General features: G+C 36.7%; 1 protein-coding gene across 1 annotated transcript in view; it reads left to right on the forward strand.

The window, feature by feature from the left end:
- LOC114352201 (cyclic nucleotide-gated cation channel alpha-3) overlaps positions 1-23,046 on the forward strand; it is a 56,999-nt gene that overhangs the window by 28,200 nt on the left and 5,753 nt on the right. Inside the window, exons 4-7 of the mRNA XM_028303712.1 lie at positions 4,469-4,612; positions 18,513-18,705; positions 22,058-22,158; positions 22,320-22,457. Of these exons, the coding sequence (XP_028159513.1) occupies positions 4,469-4,612; positions 18,513-18,705; positions 22,058-22,158; positions 22,320-22,457 (576 nt within the window). The remainder of the gene's footprint in view (positions 1-4,468; positions 4,613-18,512; positions 18,706-22,057; positions 22,159-22,319; positions 22,458-23,046) is intronic.

Consider the following 23,046-nt stretch of genomic DNA (forward strand, 5'->3'; position numbering starts at 1 on the left):
CAAGTTTCATCGAAAAATTACGAGGATACACCACTGAATATAACATGCAATAACACGGTGACTTCTACTGAATATTTGGGCAGCATTTTGGAGACGTGTTCCTCGAATTAAGCACTGCTACGTGATTGTGCTAAGCTGGGCACGTGTTTTCGAACTATTTGGATTCAAAATCGTGTAATAATTTTGCACAAAATGAACACGAATTTGTACCTTACGTTTTAGGATTTATGATGTTTTGAAATCGTCTTCTGGTTTGAACAGGCGCATAAAGTTTTGTTTCGTAGTCCTAAGTTAAAATATTTAGGTACCTTTTGTATGTTTGTAAAATGATTAGTACTTATTAATGCTTGTGACTTTAACATAAGCCGAGCTTTAAATCTATTCATTAAAACTGAAATGAAGAGCTTATCATAGCTTAATATACTAATTATTGTTAGTGTAATACATTTATTGAATGAATGATAGTTAAATCATGAATAGTTTGATGCATAAAACGTTATTATCCGCTTATTTGGAATCCATTTCAAATAAGCGGAAATTCAGTTATCAACTCGTGATTTAGAGATTTAATTGGCTAATTTCTGTCCAACAGTTGATGTTTAGAGTAGGATTTATTATACGAGTAGTTTAATTCACAGAAAAATTTTCAATTACTTATCGAATCTTTACAAAGCAGGAGACGGTTGAGAAATGAGACGGTTGGAGTTATTAGTTGTAAATCTCTAAATGTTCTTCTACTACTTTTATTATAGGCCATGATGACTTGATAATGATAATTTTATTTGCATAAGACAACTTGAGGACACAACAACCATGGTCTGCAGTATTCTAGCCAAACTAGGTACTTACACAGAAGTGATACAAGTGATTTTTTACTCTATATCTAATAAAATATTACGTTGCCCCTGGGGACCGAATACAAATTCCTCAATGAAAGACTCACCCTCTTAAGGCGATTAGTGTCCTCAATCCGCGCTAAATGGGCATTTTGTAAAGCCTACTCCTCTTTTACTGCTGGACAGAAATAGTTGAAAAAAATGTATGTTATACAACAGTTCAAGGACTACATTTGTGACGTTTGAATTTTCGCTACGTGTCTTTGTTTTGGATTAAAAAAATAAATACGGGACATCGATTTTTTACTTAAATTCCCTACTCCTCCAAAACGGCTATGTTAATTTAAAAGATTTTTGCACGAATAGATTGGGAATTCTTTAATCTTTAAATGACACGTTGCGTTTTTCAATCGAACATTACTTTCATTCATAAATTTTACTTTTGATAAATTCCGAACGTTTTGCTGTTGAGGGGGCCTTCGCGGGGTGCGGGCGGCAGTCGGCCGCTGGCCTTCAGACGGGGAGGTTGTGTCACTCGCTACAAACTGACATTAGCGATCAAAATGAATTTTTTCTTTGGCTAAGTTGCACTACCTGACGTGACCTAACTTTGACCGTAGCTTTGGNGGAGGAAAAGAAGACGAATGCATTTTCAAATCTAAGTTCAGTCTCCTAAAAATATCACACACAATTATACAAACACTTACCGTTACCGCCCAGTCTCTGAAATCCTCCTTGCACATGATTCTATTCAACTGTAAAGATTGTCTGGTATTTTCCCACTTTAAAAACAAAATCCACGTCACAGGTGGTGGGATAAAGTACTTACCCCGCAGCTTAAAGTGACATTGACTCGCGCGACGGGCAAAAATGAAACCGGTGGATTTCGCAGGGCCCGTACCCTTATAAATTCGTCCAGTTTATGCCCTCATTATGGTACATCTATCCGTAAATTTGCGATGTAACAACGTTTCTCTTTTGCGGCCAGTGGCTTTGTATTGTCGGATCCCAACGTTTGTTATAGGTACCGTTTTTTACCGCTTTATTTCAATTACAAGTGTTTGTTGCTACGTTAATAAAACAAACGAAGATTGCGCTCTAAGCTGGTATAGCAGAGTTTATTTTTGTTTGTTAAGTTTAATCAACGTGTTTGTTATAAAGGGTGTTTATTTTTATCTGACTTCACTCTATTATTATATTACTATGATAAATGTAGACAACTCTGTCTGATTGTTTACTAAGCCACAACCTAAGCTGCTAAACCAATTAATTATAATGCATTCTTGGACCTATTATAAAGACATCGACTTTTGTGCAAACTGATTGCTCTGAAGCTACGAGAAAAGTTTGTATTAAATATGCAAATAACTTGATCATCTATTATTTCCTATAGTAAGCTAAGTCAACTTAAAGCGGTTCATTAAGTCTGATACCAGAATTAACACAAACATCTTGAAAAACAATTCTCACATAAACCACATTAACCACGCATAAGCATTTAGCGTTCTATTACCATAATACCTACTCCATTGTACAAAACAATGTTTCTAAAGAGTATATTTGCTTTCATCTATTAAATCTCTTACTTATATTGCGCAGATTTTAATCTACACTCTGCATTAGACGTCTCGCGATGAGAGCTCTTGAAAATTGTGTTAAAAAGACCGCCTGCAGCGCTGTGTAATCCGTGCATGTTATAGGTAGCTATTATACTTGAAAGCCGTCTAGCTAACGATATTTTGCGATCTTTTTTTTAATAATGGATAAACGATGTCCGCGGCTTATGTTTTGTGATAATATTATTTTAGTAACATGTCTTTAAAAGTGCGTGAAAATTATGGTAGCTATGAATTGTTTGGTGACAGATTAAAATACAATTAATATGTATAAATAGACTTACTTATTTTGAGTTTTTAATTAAGTCTTTAAACTTTTTGGTTAAGCCGGCCGGTTAGAACCGGCTAGGTACTAATACGAGTATTTACTTGTATTTTTTTTTATAGAACCATCGTCATTTGTTTTCGTTTCGCGGAAGTTTCTCCGCTTCCCTGACGCAAGCCATAGAGAAAAAGAACTTTTGGTGGGAAGTTAAAAACCTTTGAAAGTATTTTCGGATAATTGTGAAAAATAAAAAAAAACCTTGTAATTAACTTTTGTTGCGCCCAAAAATGTGAAAAAGAGCAGGTGTTGTATCAGTTACAATTTCATGTGATTTTTATAACAAAACTGGGTCTGGCTTTACTTTAGATTTTAATTATTCGCTCGTTAGTCTTACAAATCCTTGCGGTCAAACCATCCGTTACCTGATCGCTGGTTTATCCTCGCCATGGTTATGGAGGCACGCTCGCTGAGAGTACTTACAGTGTACACTGGTTTGCGGTAGAGCTGTTCAAACCGAAATGTCATGGTATGTGCAAATAGTTTATTAAAGTTGTTGGTCTGCTTGAGACCTTGGCTGTTGCAATAGCTGAAACGTTAAGATTCTGTACTATTACAATATAATTAAAACATTAAAAAGTCTGTCCCTCCGCGTCTGTTTGTAAACTTTTCACGCTTATACTGAACTTAACTGAACCTATTGAAATAAAAAATAAAAGGTAGGAAAAATAATAGATGAAAGTTTTTAGTCAAAAATTCATCAATTTTTCCCAGATTATCTATACTGTCCTAGTATAATTATGTAGCACATTTAAAACCATGATTAAAACAATTACCGTCTCGTACTTTTTACTACATGATTTTAGGAAAAGTTATATTATTTGTTTTTAACCTTTTCCCTCGTATCATTTACCAGTGCAAGTCAGTGAGACAGAAGTAGTCGGGCTACATCGAAACCAATTTTTCCAAAATAGAACGCCCGTTTTATTTTTCGAACGGTAGGTATTATTTCATTGGAGGCTTATTCCGTTGACGTGTCCGGAATTAAAATTCATTTGTTTTATTTAAATGTGAATAAAATACGACTTTCAATCTCCTCATATTAATTCACCGTAGTCGCACGACGTGTGAAAATTAATTTCATAATTTCGTGCGTCCTCCGATTCCTGCAACCATATATTTCATTTTATTTTTCGGAACAAAAGTAATCATTAGGCTGCAGATTTCGGAGTATTCATGATGAATAATTGATCATTCAAGCTTGCCAGAAATTCGTGATAATGATTTATTTCCTGGAGGATATTTATTGACAAGGCTCCATATTTATTAATTGTGTTTTTGTCCCTGTTTTGCGAATTTCAATAATTTGTATGGTATTCCCAATAAGTTTCAAACTCAGTCACATAGTTATACGTAGGAATAATACTTTTAATGTTCTATTGAAATAGAATCTTGAGAATTATTTAAGTCCAAAATATTTAAAATGAAAGGTTTTTTTTCGTTTTTACATTTTCTCACAACATTTTCAGGTCAAAGATACTTATTAACACACATTTTCTTAACACTTACTTACGTATAGGGTAGATATGTATGTATCATCCTAGACTGCATCTCACTTAACATCAGGTGCGATTGCGGTCAAATACCTGCCTTGTTATGCATAAAAAATACATTTATATTTTATAGTGTCTTCTTATGACCTGTGTATAAAATGTCCCTATTTTGCGTAGTTGTATTAACACGTTCACTCGCAGGTGACCTGCCGCGGCCGAGGAGCAAAGGAGAGTACGTCTTCGTGATAGCACAGCTTCTCTTCGGGCTGCTTCTCTTCGCGACGGTACTGGGACACGTGGCCAACATCGTCACGTCGGTCAGCACCGCCAGGAAAGAGTTCCAGGGTGAGTTAATACTTTTTTCTTTCCTGCCAGCTACTTTGTTATTTAGAGAGAACCTTCGTAAAGTAGAAATGGTTTGCTGGTCATTTGATTTTGGAACTCATACGTACTATACTATAATAATTATTGGGAAATAAAACTTCCATAGGAGAAATTCATGATTTGTGTAAGTGGCCATGTGTCATATTTTAAAGTGCAAACACATTTTTTAATAACCAATGAGTTAGAACTATAGCTACATAATAATATTATAGTTTAACAACGAAGCTAACGCATCATAGTAAACCGCGTGTCGAAGGCTGAAAAAAAAACATTGCGTACCCACACTGTACATACATGCTTCTAAGATGCAAAACAGCGTCACACCAATCGCCAGTTAATCATACCATTACAAGTAGGCAAGTATATCTCACCGAGCCAGACACAACACTATCGTGATCACGGTTACCTAAACCCGCAAAGGAGATTACTTAGCAAACTGCACACGACGTCCAAATAAGCGGGGAACGAGTTAACAGAACCCTTCCCGCGCCTAGTGTACACTGTACACCCGTGTGTACACTGTATACCAGTGGTTCTCAAACATTTGTGAACCACGGTCAGTTCTGACTGGCTTTGATTTGTTTGTTGTTCGCACGGAACAATTAGGCCAGTAGAATTAAACACAAAAATTGATTAAATCGGAAATAATTCCTACAAAAGATTTTTTTGCTTTAATGGTCGAACCTTAGACCAGGCATACGGCTAGGCAACGTAGTCATGCAGGAGGATACAAGGAAGAGGGGCAGCCACAGTAGGTAACACAGAGTCGTTCAGGTGAGTGCCAGGAAGAGGTGCAGCAACCGCAGTTAAGGAACGGCTGGGACGAACAAGGATAGGCGCATCAAGCTCGTAAGCCTTGATAGGGTTACACTGGTTAAGGTGGCCCTTTTCAAGACTTGGAAGCCTGTGGGTAACAAACCATTGGACGTGGAGAGGGTCATTAATTATACGTATATTTTCTACTTTGCCGAACTTTAGCGCGATGCAGGCGAGGAAGCCTACGCCGCCGTTGCGTATTGGCACCTCGCTTACAACGACAGGAAGGACGCGGAAGTTGTGCTGGTAGCTGCGCGTGCCAAAGTGGCTCCAGTGAAGACACAAACGATATCGAGGTTGGAGCTACAAGCAGCATGAACGGAAGTGCATCGGCTGCCTGTAGAAGACACTATCTACTGGAGTGACTCCCTAAACTGTGCTGCATTGGCTGCGGAACGGAAGCCGCCGCTATACACCCTACGGAGCGCATCGACTTGAAGAGATCACCGAGGAGACAAGGCCGTCGGAGTAGCGTTTGAGTACCCACTCACTTGAACGTAGCCGACGTAGCGTCGAGAGCGGGATACGTGCCTACATCGGAAGAGGATGAGTTGTTCCAAGGGCCGTCGTTTCTTAGAAGACCAAAGTCTGGATGGCCACGGCAAGAAGGCAAGGACGATGACGTGACAATCGAGCAACACTGCATCTCGTCACTGGGAAGATCGAGGATAACGAGACGGTCACATCGGACCTCTCGCTCTGAATATTCCAGAACATGAGAGACAGAGTTGGCAATATCGCGAGAGAAAGGGAAGAGTATAAAATAAGGAGCAGGGCATTCCAGCTGACTAGTTTAATTCAGATAAGAAGCGAGTTAAGAAATCAAAGTGGTCGAAAAAGTGAAGAACTCAGAAATAAAGCTGTTTACAACAAGTACTCTGCCTTCAAGATTTATGCCGGTTCCTAGCCCACGAACATGCAGTCCACTGCTCATCAACAGTGAGGGTTCTTTCCATAGTTCTATGATTTGGAGTTTATCGGAACCAATAAGTTGTATTTTTGTGGTGGTTGAACAAACCTGATAGAAACCTTGGATAAAGGCCTAATTGGGCATCAAAGGATGAGTTTCTTCGGTGGTAACATTTTGGGCATATTATGAGCTATGGTGCCTAGATTAAGCTGGCATGTGTGTGATCGACATTATTGTCATTATTGAAGCTGCTGATTCNATGCCTCTTTCGGGGGCCCCCACCATTTAAGCACAACTCCGTCGAAGTCGAAAACTTAGGAGAATCTTAATGGGTAACCAATGAAGCCATTAAAACAATAAAATCTTTTGTAGGAATTATTTCCGATTTAAAAGCTAATTCTACTGGACTAAATGGTTACGCTCGGTATCGTAAAAAGTCGACGTTATTTGCACCAACAATGCAATAGGTGCAATACCGTGATCACGATAGTTTTTCACGATTTGTTAAATAAAAAAATAAAAAAAAATTGAGCTTGCTCGCATTTTCTGTTACTCCGTGATCATGGCGCTTGCAACAGTGCCGAAATATCGGAGGCATAAGAGATAATAAGAGACATGGTAGCAATCCCGTTAAAAATAAATTATTCTAATAAAATTATTTACTCAAAACTACTCACGACATACGGCGCTGTAATAAGTACTTACTTAAAATGCATACTTATTTTGACCCATGCGTCAGACCACTGTTTGGGAACCACAGTACAGCACACAGTGTTATTAGAGTGCAGACATTTGGAGTAATTTAATCTTCTTCAAACGCGCAGTGCGGTACGAGCTGCGTTAGTCTTTGCGGCGTAATTTTTGAGCCGGTGCTTAAACTTTTAGCCAACAACCCTCTATTGAACAAGCTTACTGGTCTACTTAACTCGGCGATACTTAACCCAGAGTTTTTGTACCTGGCATAGTTACACAGATAAGAATTTAAATTGAGTGAAATACATGCAGGGAATGGCGATCTTATGCAATGATAATAATACCTATATTAATTGTGAGCCTTTATAAAAGGAATGATGGATGACGTAGATAATTTAAAAGCTCTCTATAAGCTTATGTTGTTGTACTTATGACCTATTTTAGGCAAGCTATGCTAATGCAAACGGATAAATAATTTAATACTTGAGTGGTTGTTTGTCTTTAATACGCCTTTGACACAATTTAACTTGAATACTGAATCTAACTTATTCATCACCATATTTTTTATCTATATCTATACTTATAATAAATCTGTAGAGAGGTCAATTCTGTACATGAAATATATTTTCAAAATAACTATCAGGGGGTGATTAGTGATCGATACTGATGCCAAAAAGGCAATCAGTAAAATTTTTGTCTGTCTGTCTGTCTGTCTGTCTGTCTGTCTGTCTGTNGTACATGAAATATATTTTCAAAATAACTATCAGGGGGTGATTAGTGATCGATACTGATGCCAAAAATGCAATCAGTAAAATTTTTGTCTGTCTGTCTGTCTGTCTGTCTGTCTGTCTGTCTGTCTGTCTGTCTGTCTGTATGTTCCTTATAGAAACAAAAACTACTCGACGGATTTTAACGAAACTTGGTACAATTATTCTTCATACTCCTGGGCAGGTTATAGGATACTTAGGAATTCCCACGGGAACGGGAGTTAGCGGGAAAAAACATTTGTATGTAAAATCTAAACCGCTTAAGTTAGACGCTTGAAATTTGGCATGCAGGTACCTTAGTAAACTTAAAGCTTAGTTACAACAAGATATTGCAAAATTCCCACGGGAACGGGAGTTAGCGGGAAAGAACATTTGTATGAAAAAATCTAAACCGCGTAAGATAGACTCTTGAAATTTGGCATGCAGGTACCTTAGTAAACTTAAAGCTTAGTTACGACAGGATATTGCAAAATTCCCACGGGAACGGGAGTTAGCGGGAAAAAAAATTGTATAAAAAAATCTGAACCGCGTAAGATAGATGAAGGGGGGGTAAAACGAGATCCACGCGTACGAAGTCGCGGGCGGCCGCTAGTGAATAAATATTTTTAAAGTAGAATGGAATCAAAGAAAAGCTTTGTATTTCCTGAGCTAAATCACACTGTCAATTTATTTCTTGTCAGCTTAAAAAACAGAGAGTCAGCGTTTTTTGCCGTCCTTTATACACAAGAATAACATCGGCGCGCTTTGTTGACGACCGGCTAACAATTTGAATATAAACTACGTGCTTAGGCAAGGGCAGATGCGACTGCACTCCGGATTGTTTACATTGCTCTCTGAGTATTTCTGCCCCCATCGGACGAAGGCTTTATTGCTTAAGATCTAGGCAATAGGTATCAAAGCTTTATGCAGCCGTATCTATAGGTACTGTAGCTGTAACAATACTCGTAGGTATATTTTTAATTTACGAATTACTTTAACTTAATAAAAAACACGAATATGTTTATGTACATTATCTATTCTCTCGTACATGCTAATGATAAATAAAATATTGCAAACTTTCAATCAATATTGCGAACTTTTTATCACCTTAACTACATATTTCAATGAACTTATTATATTAGAAGTGAAATAAGACAGTTCAGTCTCAGTTTCATATCGTATGTGTAATATCGCGAGTCTATTAAAAATAGTCGTATACGTTGTCATACGTGTGACATTGTATAAGTAACGGTCTCGTGAAAACCATATTGCAATGTGAATATACTTATAACTCCCTTTTTAAAGACACTCAGCATAGAACTTTAAAAATAGCTTAAGCGAAGGTGGAGGGTAGTTGAACGGGAAGCATGGTCGATCTGTTTTAATGGTTTCAATTTATTATTTAATGTACTTTAGTGTACAAATTTGGTGTTATTTTGTGTTCTGAAGTGCAGTGAAGTGATAAATTATAAAAAACATTGAAATACTTCGAATTTGAGCGCGCATCGAGTGTCGAGTGGGTTGTCGTATGAACAACCCGCTTTGGACCCGGTGGCGTCTCGAAACCTGCTTACTGGCATACTTAAAACTCCACGGAATCCATGAAAAATCAATAGAACTGAAACACCCACGTTCTATTGATAACTATGTCAATATTTTTCACTCGACATTGGCAGAAATAAACCTCCCAGAGAGGTTTGGTTGCCACAAATAAAAAAAAAAAAAAAAGCTTAAGCGAAATAACATTAACACCAGAAAAAAGCCATGTACTGACCCACACACTTCCAACATTACTTCTCTTCGTTCGTGACTGATTATGGAGTTCTCTGTAAAGCGCGCCGAGATTGGCTGGCGATTCTATGTTACATTAGGCCAGGCGATTGTGTAGCTGATGAAACCCATGTTTTATGTCGAGGTATCGGCTATTTATAGAATGGGCAGAAAAGAAACCAACTTGGACAGCTAACTAGGGCAGGCATGAAAGGGTTGAACCCAGAGCCGTAAAAGTTTCAATAATATGCTTACTTGTACGAGTTCAAGAGTTGCTTAGAAAAGTAAGTTTTTTTTCATATTGTTACTGTTGAAAAGATGCAAAAGAAACATTGTATTTATTAAGAATCGTCACTTTTCATAGATGTGTATTACTTAAAAATATTTCGTAGTAGTAGGTATTTTATTCTCTAAAACTGAAAAAACTGTAAAAGGCTATGTACACACTCGTGAGATTAGCTGCGTTCCGTAAAAAGTTGGAAAAAATCCTAAATTAAAATATGCTTTAAACTAAGATGTTAAGAGTTAAAAGGGTTAAGTTGAAATATAGGAGAATCCGTTGTTTTGAAAACACAACACTTGAAAATTGCGCACGCACAGCCACAGGCCATAGCTAGTTTTGAATTTAATCGACTCTATGTATGTAGGTTGATAAGCTCAGAACGTGGGTGTGTAAAATTTCGGTTTCTTAGCTTTTCTTGTTAGGTATATGTTACCAAAATAACTTATTCCTTATTCACAAAGTAATACCACAAACAGAATTGAGGGCCTGTTAAAAGTGGTGAGTTTAGAGAAACTTGGAAAATTATCTCTCTGGTTGGACAGGTCACTCACCGTTTAATATATAAATATAATAAATTAAGGATCTACCTAAAAATATATTTAAAAAAACATGATCTCTGTAGCTTTTCACATTAAATCAAATAAGCACGTGGATTTGCTTTAGATAATCTTAAATAGTCTAACTACACTTTAATCTTGCGTTACTAAACTGTTACGGTAACTCACCCAGACCGCATTACTCTCAATCCAAGACGACTGCATCCACGTGTAACAGTACACTCAGCAGGGGATAATACAATTTATATAAAAGCCGAGTGTCATCCATCTTTGGCAAATGGCCGCGGCAACCGCTACTACCTTTCCACTTACTACGTTCCTGACATAGCTCCAGTACCGTAAACAACCATAAAATACCTCTACCGCCGACTGCGGTATGCCTAAACTTTTTCCGCGCCATTTTTATAATACAAAATAAAAAACGACAGTTTCATATACCATATCAGATAACTGAAGCGTTCACTTCGGTTAAGAGGTTTAGCGAGACTAGAGACACTTTACATAGATCTTTTTTTTACTGTTAGAGGATAGTAAAATCTTTATTGTTTTTACTCTTTGGTACAGTGAGACTAACCAAGTAATGTGTAAATCACGTGGAAAATGCACACGTGACTTCATTTAATTTTTTTAAATTGTCAGCCTAGCCGTAACCCACATCATCATCAGCGGCCAAATTTTACGCGTTCACTCAAAAGTGATTTCATAAATGACTGAAGGGACTTTTTATCCGCACAGCAATTCGATCATCAACACCCCCTGTCCATATCACGATCAAAGTTTATCACGCGAGTACGATCAGCGCGAAAATTTTCCACCATTTACGTTCACAAAAAGGTGTTTTCCTAAACGGCAGAAGAGGCCTGTTGCTGTCTGCACAGCAGATCAATTATTGTCGAATTGGTAGAAGCGCGCGGCGGGCGCAGCGTGGCGGATCGATGGGGAGAGAGCGGGAGGGTGAGGCGTCCGACTTTCGCCAGCTATTTATAGAATTCAAGCCGGTGACCTATTTCGTTGCAGCGAGGAAGGTCACGGATTCAGCCTCTGCCGTCGGCGCCATTGTCTCAGAACTGCAAGCCCAATTAAAGTTGTTGACACTTTGCCGCTCTCTGTGCATAAAACGTGCGCGCCGCGAATTGATTGGGTTTGATTTGCTTATTGCTTTTGCTGCAGTTTCTCATTTGTGGGGGCTTGTTCGTATTTAAAACTAGATGATGTTTGTCTATGGACTGCATTTTTAATCAATGTTTTAATGAAATATCAACGTCGCAAATACATAATTGCATTGATAGCCTGAAAAAAGTCGTAAAGAAATACCAGAAGACTTAAAATGAAAACATTTTTCACACATACCAAATTGTTTAAAATTAGCATAGACTAATAAATAATAGTTTTTTAAAGTCTGATCTTGTTTTAAAGATAAAGAACTTGAATTTATGTATTAAAATTTCAATTAAAGTGATTAAAAATATTAGGCTAGAGCAATTTATCGATTTAACGGTACAAAATTACAAGAACGGGTACAACGGCCTAATTTTAATAGGTACTAACCTAAATATATCTCTACCTCCATTCATGCTTCCCTCCGTAAATATGTCCTTGCTTGACATATCAAGATACTCACTTATTCACACGCCTCCATATATTACATTACCTCTGGTAGAGTCCGACCTTGACCTACCCGCAAACTGTTCAACAGACAACTAGGTGAAACTGCTTAGTAATCTTGAAAATTGTTTCGTTGAGTTGACGGTTTAGAAAGAGGGAATAGGCTTTAAGTTAGTTTTAGAGATCTGCAAGTCAAAAACTTCATAGGTATTTGTTCAATGTAGGATGAGATACAAGTTGGCAAGAACTTGCAAACTACGAATATAGCTCCAAGTGGAAAATTTATGATATTCTCTTCAACTCGTAATGTATCGTTGTAAATAAGAATGTATTCTGGGGTGACTATAGAATGTGAATTTTCTAAAACATGACTCTGTCGATTAAAAATCCGTAATAAAATATTTCCCTGATTACGAAAAAATACAAAATACCTACCTACCATGGGTGACGGAATTCTCTTGTAATATAATCTGAGTTTCGTTTTCTCATTATGCGTGCTAACGTGACTCGGCTCCCGTTACCTTTTAAAAAGCTATAATCACTCTTTGTTGTTACCGCAGTAGGATTCTGTACGGATAAGCCACCCCAAAAATAAACCGAGCCGGGCGGGAGACAGACTTATAAAGTATAATTAGATGGAACTCCCAAGACAAGACCTAAAGTGCTGATTTGTATAATCTAAAAATAAAATCGCAAGTTACGGTGATTTAGGCTTAATGCCCCTAGTAAATTTAACACTAGAAAGGCCGCCGTCCCATTTTTGTCCCACTCGCGAGTTTGATTGTCTCTAACTTTTTTATTTTTCAACGAAAGTCTATGAAACTTTTTGACTTTTCCTGATTTATTGAATTTTATCATTTTTTAATGTTTTTGGTAATATAACATTATTAGAAAATTTTTAAAAATCGGTTTTACCTAGAAGCGCCACTGGGTCATTTTTGTCCCACCCTGGTATTTGCAACAATAATTCGATAAAGAGTCCTTGTTTCGAGGAGATACGAGTATGGAGAGGTGAGGAACGTTTAGGTGACTCGTCACAATGCAGAAATGTAAATTTATTGTACTAGTTTTTGCCTGTGACTTCACCTAGTGAGAAATTAAGTTTATCATAGAAAGACCTAATTTCTTGACACTTATCGTTGTTATTCGACCAAACAACTGAATATTATTGTAAATTATAGACTATATTATGTTATTCTGAAGTATTAACAATAAAACTGAAAAGTTTTATTAAGATCGGCTTAGTATTTTTTGCGTAAAAGAGTGAAAAAACATCAATCGATCTAACCATGAATCCACACTAACTTAGTTCGAGTTCAAGGCTTATATCCACCCATTCATCCTTCCTATCCGTTCATCGGTTCATCCATCCTTCAATTCATCAATCTTTATTAACTTTTACATTTATAATATTAGTAGGAAGGTGACTTCTAGACATGGGCCAGTTCATACATTGTATGATTTGATAAGTTTTTAAAATGTGTGACTTATATATTTTTTTAAATTAAATGTCCATACTTTTCATTGTAACTGGTAAAAAACTTCACTGTGTGTGTACGGATAACAGAAAAATAACCATACCTATAGAAATTCCTAAACACATAGTACACCAGAGAGACAAAAAAACCATACAAAAAAACTTTGTGCAAAATGTGCACTATTATTTGTAAGATATTTATTATTCCTTCAAAAATAGTAATGAATAGTTAAAGTAGTAATTTCATAATTTTAATACAGTATAACACCATGTAATATGTGACAATTTTTATATGAAACCAAAAATATCTGTCTTTCAATCATTCAAAATTAAAGTTGAATACATTTATATTTTTAAAGAAATAAGTACATATTGATTTAACTATATAGATAAACCATTTTTTAAGGATACTACAAATAGTTTTAACCATAATGTTCATGCCTGAAACTAAAAAATGTTACAAAATATATGCTGGGACAAAATTGACCCAGCGGCGCTTTTAGGGGGGTCGTAATCTTCGGCACTTCTAGTGTTAAGTGAAAAAGAAATACAAGGGAGATAGATGGAACTTCGTTAAACTTTTTCGCAATGGACGGCGCATCCTCTTCACTCTCAGTTTCGTTTGTTTTTCTGCCTGTGTGTGTAGACAATTATAAGATTTCGATTCGATAAAGTCGCAACAAATGAGAAAAGTACACAAAGATGTAACTTGAAGACTAACGAAGTGATAAGCAAATTGAAATTGCATAATATCTAGCAATGGTAATAGCGAAAACTCACTCTACTGGTACTGATCATCATAAGTAGTAGGAGAGATATGACGCTTATCTTAAAATTGCGTGTTGCCTCAACTTTATGTGTACCTAAACTTTTTATCTGTTTTTCTATTATCATCAAATTCCTCATTTTCACTTGTTACAAAACACAACTTCTCGTCTATGACTCTCTCGACTTTTTCTGTCCTACTGAGTGTCGTAGAGACGATGAATTCAAATCGATTTGTAAATTAGACGCAAGAGATATTAAAAACCTTAAATTATTGCAAGGTATTACAAATAGTAATAATAATACAAAGTTGGATGTTACTTTCAGACATTTACCAATGTCCCCATTTTTACCAGAACTCCTATTAATGCACCTGACCTTCCCAAGAGTGCCAGGCACCGCTTAGTAATCTCCAAGATTGTTTCGCTCAAGGGGCGGGCACGTATTGCGGCACGTGCCAACACGTATACCTGCTTAGTACGCTAATGTGACAGCCCCGTTTAGGGTTGCCAACTGGAGGTGGAAAAAAGAGGTAATTTTTGGAGCTAGTTTGATGCATTATCAGTAGCTTATGTTTCAGTTTAGAGATGGAGTTATTTATTGGATTTGAAGAAATTTTATAACAGTTAAATTATTAGTTTGTAGATCTTGGCTACGCATTGCATTGTGGAAAACAGAGTAGAAATAGACAGTGGAAAATGACGATTAATTGAAAAATCTTTTCGTATCATTGTTTCCTTATGTTTTATGCATCAATTTAAATGGCTCTAAAGAATAAATAAATACACCCAAAAACTCCTGATGTAAGTCACGAAAAATACCTACTCCATCACCTTATGATCAGTTGCACAGACGACGGCTCATCAGCCTAGACACTGGTATCTAATGCAGTTGTGATAGGGGTGACTTTACAACAGAACTCTTGTGCTATCGTCTGTACCTTAGGAGACAACCCTACCGTCCTCCTCGAACCACGTGTCACGCGCGCACATGATTTATTGTGTTAACTATCTAATGTATCACGGAGATTGATACAAGATAAAGTTAGTTCGCGGCGGATGTTCAGAGCTGCCGCTATTTCCGATGCTGCACGACATGCCACATCCGCACCTGTGTTATGCTAATATCTGCATCGGACTTTAGGGAAAGATAAGTTTAGTTCGATTGAATATGTTGAACTATTTCCTTTTCGTTCTTTCGTACTTTATTTGGCCCGTTTTGATTGACTGGTACACCTTGGTAGATACCTTGGTAATCAATACCAGGTTTATAAGAGAATGTCTTGTGCCAATTGATTCGCGTTCTACACTATTTTTATATTTTATCTGAAAAATAAAGTTTTAATGAAACAATTCAATTATAATAAACATGGGCCTTATTATAAAAAGTTAAACGCGCGTTGAACACTTGTTAAATTGATATTTAGTGTAATTTTAAACCAGTGACCAACGTGCGTGTAACGTTTTCGTAATAGCGCACTGCATGATATTAGTGTCCAAAACTTGAAATGCGACCAAAATAATTCAACATGGGCCTAATATAAATGCTCACTCACTCAATTGATCCTTTAGAAAGTCGCTCCTATCTCACTCCTCTGTATGCTGCGTTCTAAAATATGAATAAATCATTTATATTAACTTTCTTGGGGCATTTCTCATATTCCATAATACCTCCGTCACGGCCAGGCTGCCATGAGTGATTGGACAGAAATAAAAATAAGGGTCTTGCATCAGCACAATGGACATTCCATCATTCTATTAGTGGAGATTGCAGGAAACGTATTTGCCTTTGTTGGCCGATATGAAGACTCGTTTCATTAGAGATAGATGCCTCGTAAGATGAACGATGACACTCGGCGAGGCTGAGTTATATATGTATGAATGTGGAAGCACATTCATTTGTTTTTAGGATTGTTCGTCGCACTAATATTAATGACATTCGCATTATCTGAAGATACTTTTGGTGATTTTGTCGCCAAGTAGTCACAATAATTATTGCATTGGGAAAGCTTTCATGTAACATAGGTAATTAATAATTTATTTGAATTATAAAACTACATAATTTAAGATTGTAATTCGCCTTTCCGTAGTTAGAAATTTTGTTCTATTAGTTAGTGTCTGAGTACAACAATCATGATAACCATAATGTCTAGCTCGCTAATGATGTCTAGTCATCCAGTCTGATAGACAATGTTAGACTTTTCGAGTCGTTAAATCGCAAAATTAATTACCTACGAAATATTAGCCTTCATTTTAGTAGGTACTCCCCGTTATCCTACCAATGCTAACATACACGATATACGGTTCCATTTTCACGATTTCAGCGGCTTAAATAAGGGGCCGGTTTTACGATAACAACATCGGCGCTGAACAACCCACTCCCTCGGGATCCCTTTCGATCAACGTATAAAACACCACAGTGCAGCCATGTTTATAGAATTCGCGCGCTTTTGCAACTTTACTGGACAAAAAGACAGTTTTCTGCAACGGTCACGGACCCTTTGGGGTTAAATTTAATTTCGACTTGAGTGCGTTTGTAGTTATAGTAATATTTTTTTTTAATTGAAACTTACAGTGATTAATTTATTGTGAAACCTAACACAAAAATTATGGATACCCACCAAAGGGTGACAAATGTTGCATGAGAAGTGTGGGATTACTTCCCATGCAACATTTGTCACCCTTTCTACCCCTTTAAGTTTTAAAATCGTAGGCTATCCTTCTCCTAGCAAAGTTCAAATTATATCTTTATTTATGCAAAAAGTTTAATTATGCAGATGTGGATTTCTATAGTATAACTATAAGTGTTTATCTGAATCTGACACGAATATGACAAACACGAAGCTAATTTAAACTACACACTTAGTTAAACTCGAACGCTTAACTCATCTGCTTTAACCAATTTAAACTTAGATATTCTGTTATCAATGTAAATTGAAACTAAGAGGTTCTTAGCGAGAATTAATCGTATCAAGTTATAGGATTACATTATACTTACCTATATCCTCCTATATCCGCAACTCGCACAAGTATTAGTACGAGTAGGTGTCTATATCTATAGTCCGCGCCAATGGAATTTAGCAATGTCGCAAACGTCAAATCATGATCTTAAAGTTTATAGTTAAAGAGGTGCTGTACACTATTTCAATTGGCAATGTAAGATAAGTTTAGAAACGCATAACGGTAAAGTTCGCTACATTACAGCGCCTACTTACAAAATTCCTTGAAAAATTCCATAGGTACCTATACATAAAATGGTTCTAAAGCTCGATAATAATATGGTCAAAGTAGGCACCCAGTAAAGCGTAAAATAGTTGTTAAAGTCTTACTATGTCAGGTAGGATAGATTTTTTCAAGTTAAACTTGTTAACAAAACGTCAGTTTTTTTTTTCATTCATTTAATCAAACTAGTTGGCCTTATTTGTTAGTCAGATTGCTGCAGCCTATTGACGCAGATACATAATACCTAATTCCTATACCAATTTCGCGCACGTAGTTCCGAATGACAGGTGGTTGATACGTGATCATGTAACTATGAATTCGAAAGGGCCCATCGTTTTAAAGACGTCACGTCTCAGACTCCTTCGGGATATCGGATGTTGTCACATTCAAAATGTATGAACACTGCGCAAAACCTTTCTGTCTGTTAGATTGTGACATGGAAAATATGGAGACTTGTAAATAAGGTATACTCTGGCAAAGATACTTTAAAGACGTATACTTACATCATTAAATTTTTGCAAATAGTATAAAATAATATTAAACATCTTGTTTATTATTACACTCATATAAAAATATACTCGTACGTTGTTTTTTTATTTAATTAAATGTTTATTAATCTTTTGTAAAAACCTTATCATTTTTATCAGTACTGAAAACGGCCCGTTTTGTTCCCGGAAAATTCCAAGTAATAAACAATGATGATATTTTTTGCAAACAAACCTCAGTGGTTTATGCCAATGCAATAAATTGTAATAATGTTAAGAACTTCCTTTGTAAAATGATAATAAATGAAAAAAAAAACATCTCTAAGTTTAATGAAATATTGAGTAAATGGTCTTGGAATTAAAAATTGACGTGTTTTAAAAGACGAATGGTATTGAGTTCGTGACTGAGTTTTGTATTAAACCTCAAGGGTTGTTAGCCTGAATGCGTGACGCAAAGAAAGTTTTATTGTTGTGAGCGCCAAAATCACAATATCATAGAGCTGCCTACTTTACTTTATTTTCCCTTGTTACAGCGAAACTGGACGGCGTGAAGACTTACATGCGCATGCGGCGGGTGCCCAACAACCTGCAGGTGAAGGTGATCAAGTGGTTCGACTACCTCTGGCTCACGCAGAAGTGTTCGGATGAGGAGAAGGCCGTGTCGTGTCTGCCGGACAAGCTGAAGGCGGAGATCGCTATCAACGTGCATTTGGACACTTTGAAGAGGTAATCTTTGTTAATTTAACCCTTAGATGTTCACAATTCAAGGGGTGAGTGGACAAAGGTCATAACTAACAAAACGAGTTATGAGTGTTTGAAAATGTTAATCTGCTCATACTCATACCACATTTGAATCCTAAAATGTATGAATGCTTGTCAGATAACACCTTTGTTTAGGTTTGACACGTAACAAAATTGCGTGTTTCGAGCTCATTAGTCGATTTTATCGTCACTTAAAACCTATGTTCATGCAAAAAAGTCGATTCTTCATTTTGTCAGATAACACCTTTGTCCACTCACCCCTTCAATTATTATTGGTTTCTGACCCTAAGACAAGTCACTATGGTTCTAAATTCACTGCGTTATAAAGGGAAGCATTGCTTTATTGATTTTCTTAATGACTCTTCAGTCTTTGATATCGTTACTCAGAAGATCAGAGAGCCTATTCATGTAAATTTTAACAGAATACCACAGATAATACATAACAATTTGGAATTAAGTATTTCATTCTGAACTGCAGTTTCGAAAAATCATCGACTCTTATTTTAGTTCTGAAAAAATTGATAAATTTAACCAAAAGAAAGTAAATATGATTTTACCAAGCTTGTTGGTCTTTTTAAGTTTACTACGCAATAATATCAAAAGGTACATTCACACTTAACTGCGCCGTAAAATAAAGTGAACAGTATTCCCCAAAGTTCAATTCATAGCTGAATCTCAGAGACTTGGGAGTCTGAAAGTTTAAACATCACGTTAACTGCCGGTCCATAAACAAAACTTGGAACTGCCAAAGTCATTACGGGAACGATCAAAGTCACTATACTAAACATTAAGTAGAAGTGACGTGGGTCAAGATCGCCCGGCAGTCAATGCAACGGCCCCTGACGGGAGCAGTTTGAAGATTTATCTCATGATATTGTTGTTAACAGATAACTTGGGAAACTATGGGCGGCTTATACTGAACTTTAGTAGTTGCTTGATGATCGCATACCTACCAAGTCACTTTAAATTAGGGTATTGCGTTACCTTCCATAAATATCAAATTCACATAAAGTGAAGATGGTACTGCAGTTGTAATTTAGACAAAAGGTGGTAGTCCTGAACTTTTGAACACTTCAGATTTGTGCAGATAATATAAACTGATTTGTCTTTTTATTAAGAAACTTTCGTTACATCATGTTCAGCCCTTTTAGTATCACGGTGGGGATCAGCAAACTTGTTATTAAGTTTCTCACTGGAAAATTTAATCAGACCTCTTACTTGAGCCAAACATAAATTAAGTTTTGAGTAATAGATTCGAGCAGTGAGTTAATATTAAGTAATAAACTACACAAAGGGTTGTCATTCGACTCCGCATCTGCTAATGTTTATTTAATAGGTATGTGCGCTTAGCTAGGGGGAGATAACAATGCAGGTAGTACTTTTGTACGTTGGAAGAAAAACTACACAATTCATAATGATTCCAAGATGCCTTCGATTTTTTACTGCCTCTACGGTGATACAGGTCATTGACTTAGGAATAGCTTTAAGATCTAAGCTTGTTCTAGCGGAACAAATAAACTCTAGTCCTTGCCAAGAGTTTGATGTTTTGTGAGCTAAAAATTTTGGTATCCATTTCTGCAATTTCATCGTTAGTATACAATACATTCAATATGATAATTCCCATTCGATTTTGTCACCAAAAGCATTATATCCATGCAATCATAAAAAACGGAATAAGGTACATTTCGTTTTAATGCAAAACCGATAAAAGGTTGACTATAAAACTCAATGGAGACCACTGCGGCGTGTAACTTTCGCGAATAATGCTTCCCTCAAAATGTTCACCTATCGTTCCCTTTTTTGTATTTATGACTTTATGCCTCTATGGTCTCGCGATGAAATAGAAATAAATTCTCTTGATCCGGGTGTCCTGGGTTTGATACCAATGGAGTTCCAGATGTAGTAGGATCTACTTAGAGTAGGACTTTGATTTTGTGTTTTAAGACCATAATATTAAGTTACTACCATGCTTAAAAACTAAATTATCGTTTTGTTTTTCGAATGATAATTAATGTAAATTAAGTTCGGCACACAATTACACTTTTTCAGACGCTTTTATTTTAGAGGGCTGTTTTAAGTCTGATCTCAAGATTGTGACTTGAGTTGTTTCAAGCCACGCGACAGAATTAGCAAGACGACCAGAAAGAAATCTCAAAACAGTTAATAAAATTGATACGCTAATAACTAATATTGTAGTATTAAAACAACTATGAATATTTCATGAATGTACGTCTAATACCTTATTACTATACCTTACCTAGTGTATAAGCACAAATTATTACAGGTTCGCATTATAGTTTCCAAGTTTGCTATTAGAAGCGGAACGGAACGCCGCAATAACATTTCGTTTTGATTAACATGTTTCAAACAACTTGTTTAACTGCACGGAAACTTTCCCGTATGTCTCTGTTTATTCATGTGTTGTGCTTTTCAATGGAATTGCTTTTAGAGTTCCGTATAAGAAAACGTATTTATTTTTAACGAAATGTACGGAACAGAACGTACGTTGCGTTGTATTTATTTTATTGTTTTGGGAACTACTAAAAATCTGTACCTGCTAAAATATTTTATTCATGAATCTTTATTTCCCACTCCATGAACGTAAGTCAATACCTAAAAGTGGTAAGAAAAGGCAATCAAATTTCTCCTACTGCACTGCTTGACTATTTCCATTCAATTCCATACAACACGAGAACATAAAACCCAAGCAAATGATAAAGACGTCAACATCAGGGTGAGTGTACGACATGGCCACATTATGCAGCGTGGCATTTCAAGCTTAATATCCCGTGTCGTATAATTAAAAAGAGAAACATTCGCTTTTTACGTCCATGAATTATGCAAAAGTGTTCGTTTATACGATCCGTAATTTTTTTGTCGTAAACGACTTTTCCGAGCTTTTTTCTTCTCAGCTCGATTCTGTTTGCTGTTTGGATCCCTGTACTTGACACGTGACATTAGAGACACATCAAAATATTCCCGACGACCTTTGTACCTACATAGTACCTAATGATTCGTGAAATGCCTAAACGCCGAGACCAAACGAAAGGAAAAACTTTATGGTATCCTGAATCACTACTTATAAAATTAGTTCTTGCAACTCTCGAAGGCGAGTGAGCTTTAGTACTTGTGTGTGTACGTGTACATGCATATAACGATAGTGTAATGTGACAGAATAAGTAATAGTACTAAGGGTAATGTCTATCAAAACTTTTGAAAAACGAACAGTAGCGAGCAACCACACATGTAAAGCTCACTCGCCTTCGTGAATTGCAACAACTCATCAACTCAAACATCATTTTTATCTTTTGTACAGGGTGGAAATCTTCCAAAATACGGAGGCTGGATTCCTGTGTGAGCTGGTGTTGAGGTTGCGACCCGTTTTGTTCTCGCCAGGCGATTTTATCTGCAGAAAAGGTGAGCATTTTAATGCATTAAATTCATTCTATTCTGTCACACTACACTTAACTCACTCCTTACATTTTCTACATTCAAGTTACCTAATGAAACAATGACATTTGTAGATTTTGTGTCGCAAATGTGTGAAAGAAACTAAATGTTGAAAACCTTGTACCCAGGCGAAGTCGGGAAGGAGATGTACATAGTGAACCGAGGCAAACTGCAGGTGGTAGGCGACAACGGGAAGACCGTGCTAGCAACACTCAAGGCGGGTTCTTATTTTGGCGAAATTTCCATTCTGAACATGGGCACGGCAGGTAAACAACTTGGTAAATATCGCCACGGCCCGAGACGCCACGCCATTATTATTCTACTTTTATTATTTTCTTGAAAAGTTTCAAAAGCAAACGTTTCGAGGAGACGCTGCACTCAGGCCGAGGGAGCGGCCGCGACGCTAACAACAGGTTCTGGGACATCGTCATCGGCTGTTACTGATACCTTGACCTAGTCATTGTCTTGATACGCTTTACCAATTATCAGTATTAAACACTGGCCATCGACTTGCGGTAACGGCAAACTCTGTGAAATAGGGAATGCCTGTACTTTCATTCGTTTCTTTTTTATATATTTCGCATTTTAGACTATTGTTTATATCGTTTCTTTTTGAATTCTTTACATTTATATTTTACTGAACACTTTCTGCAAAGAAGTGACCATAATGAAATGTGTGGTAAGCTGCAATGACAATTTTATTTTACTTTTCCATCGTTGGCTTCTCGTTAGATGTCCTTCTTCAGGATATGTAGCGTCTAGTGTCATGCATTTTGTTTGTCATTTTTCTGTTCTCCTTTGGTTGTATTGAAGGCAGTGTCCCCGATCGCTTTGCATCCTCCCCGAGTACCTCAT

Source organism: Ostrinia furnacalis, unplaced genomic scaffold (genome assembly GCF_004193835.3).
Source record: "Ostrinia furnacalis isolate ACB-3 unplaced genomic scaffold, ASM419383v2 OfSCF1268, whole genome shotgun sequence".
Classification (NCBI taxonomy): Eukaryota; Metazoa; Arthropoda; class Insecta; order Lepidoptera; family Crambidae; genus Ostrinia; species Ostrinia furnacalis.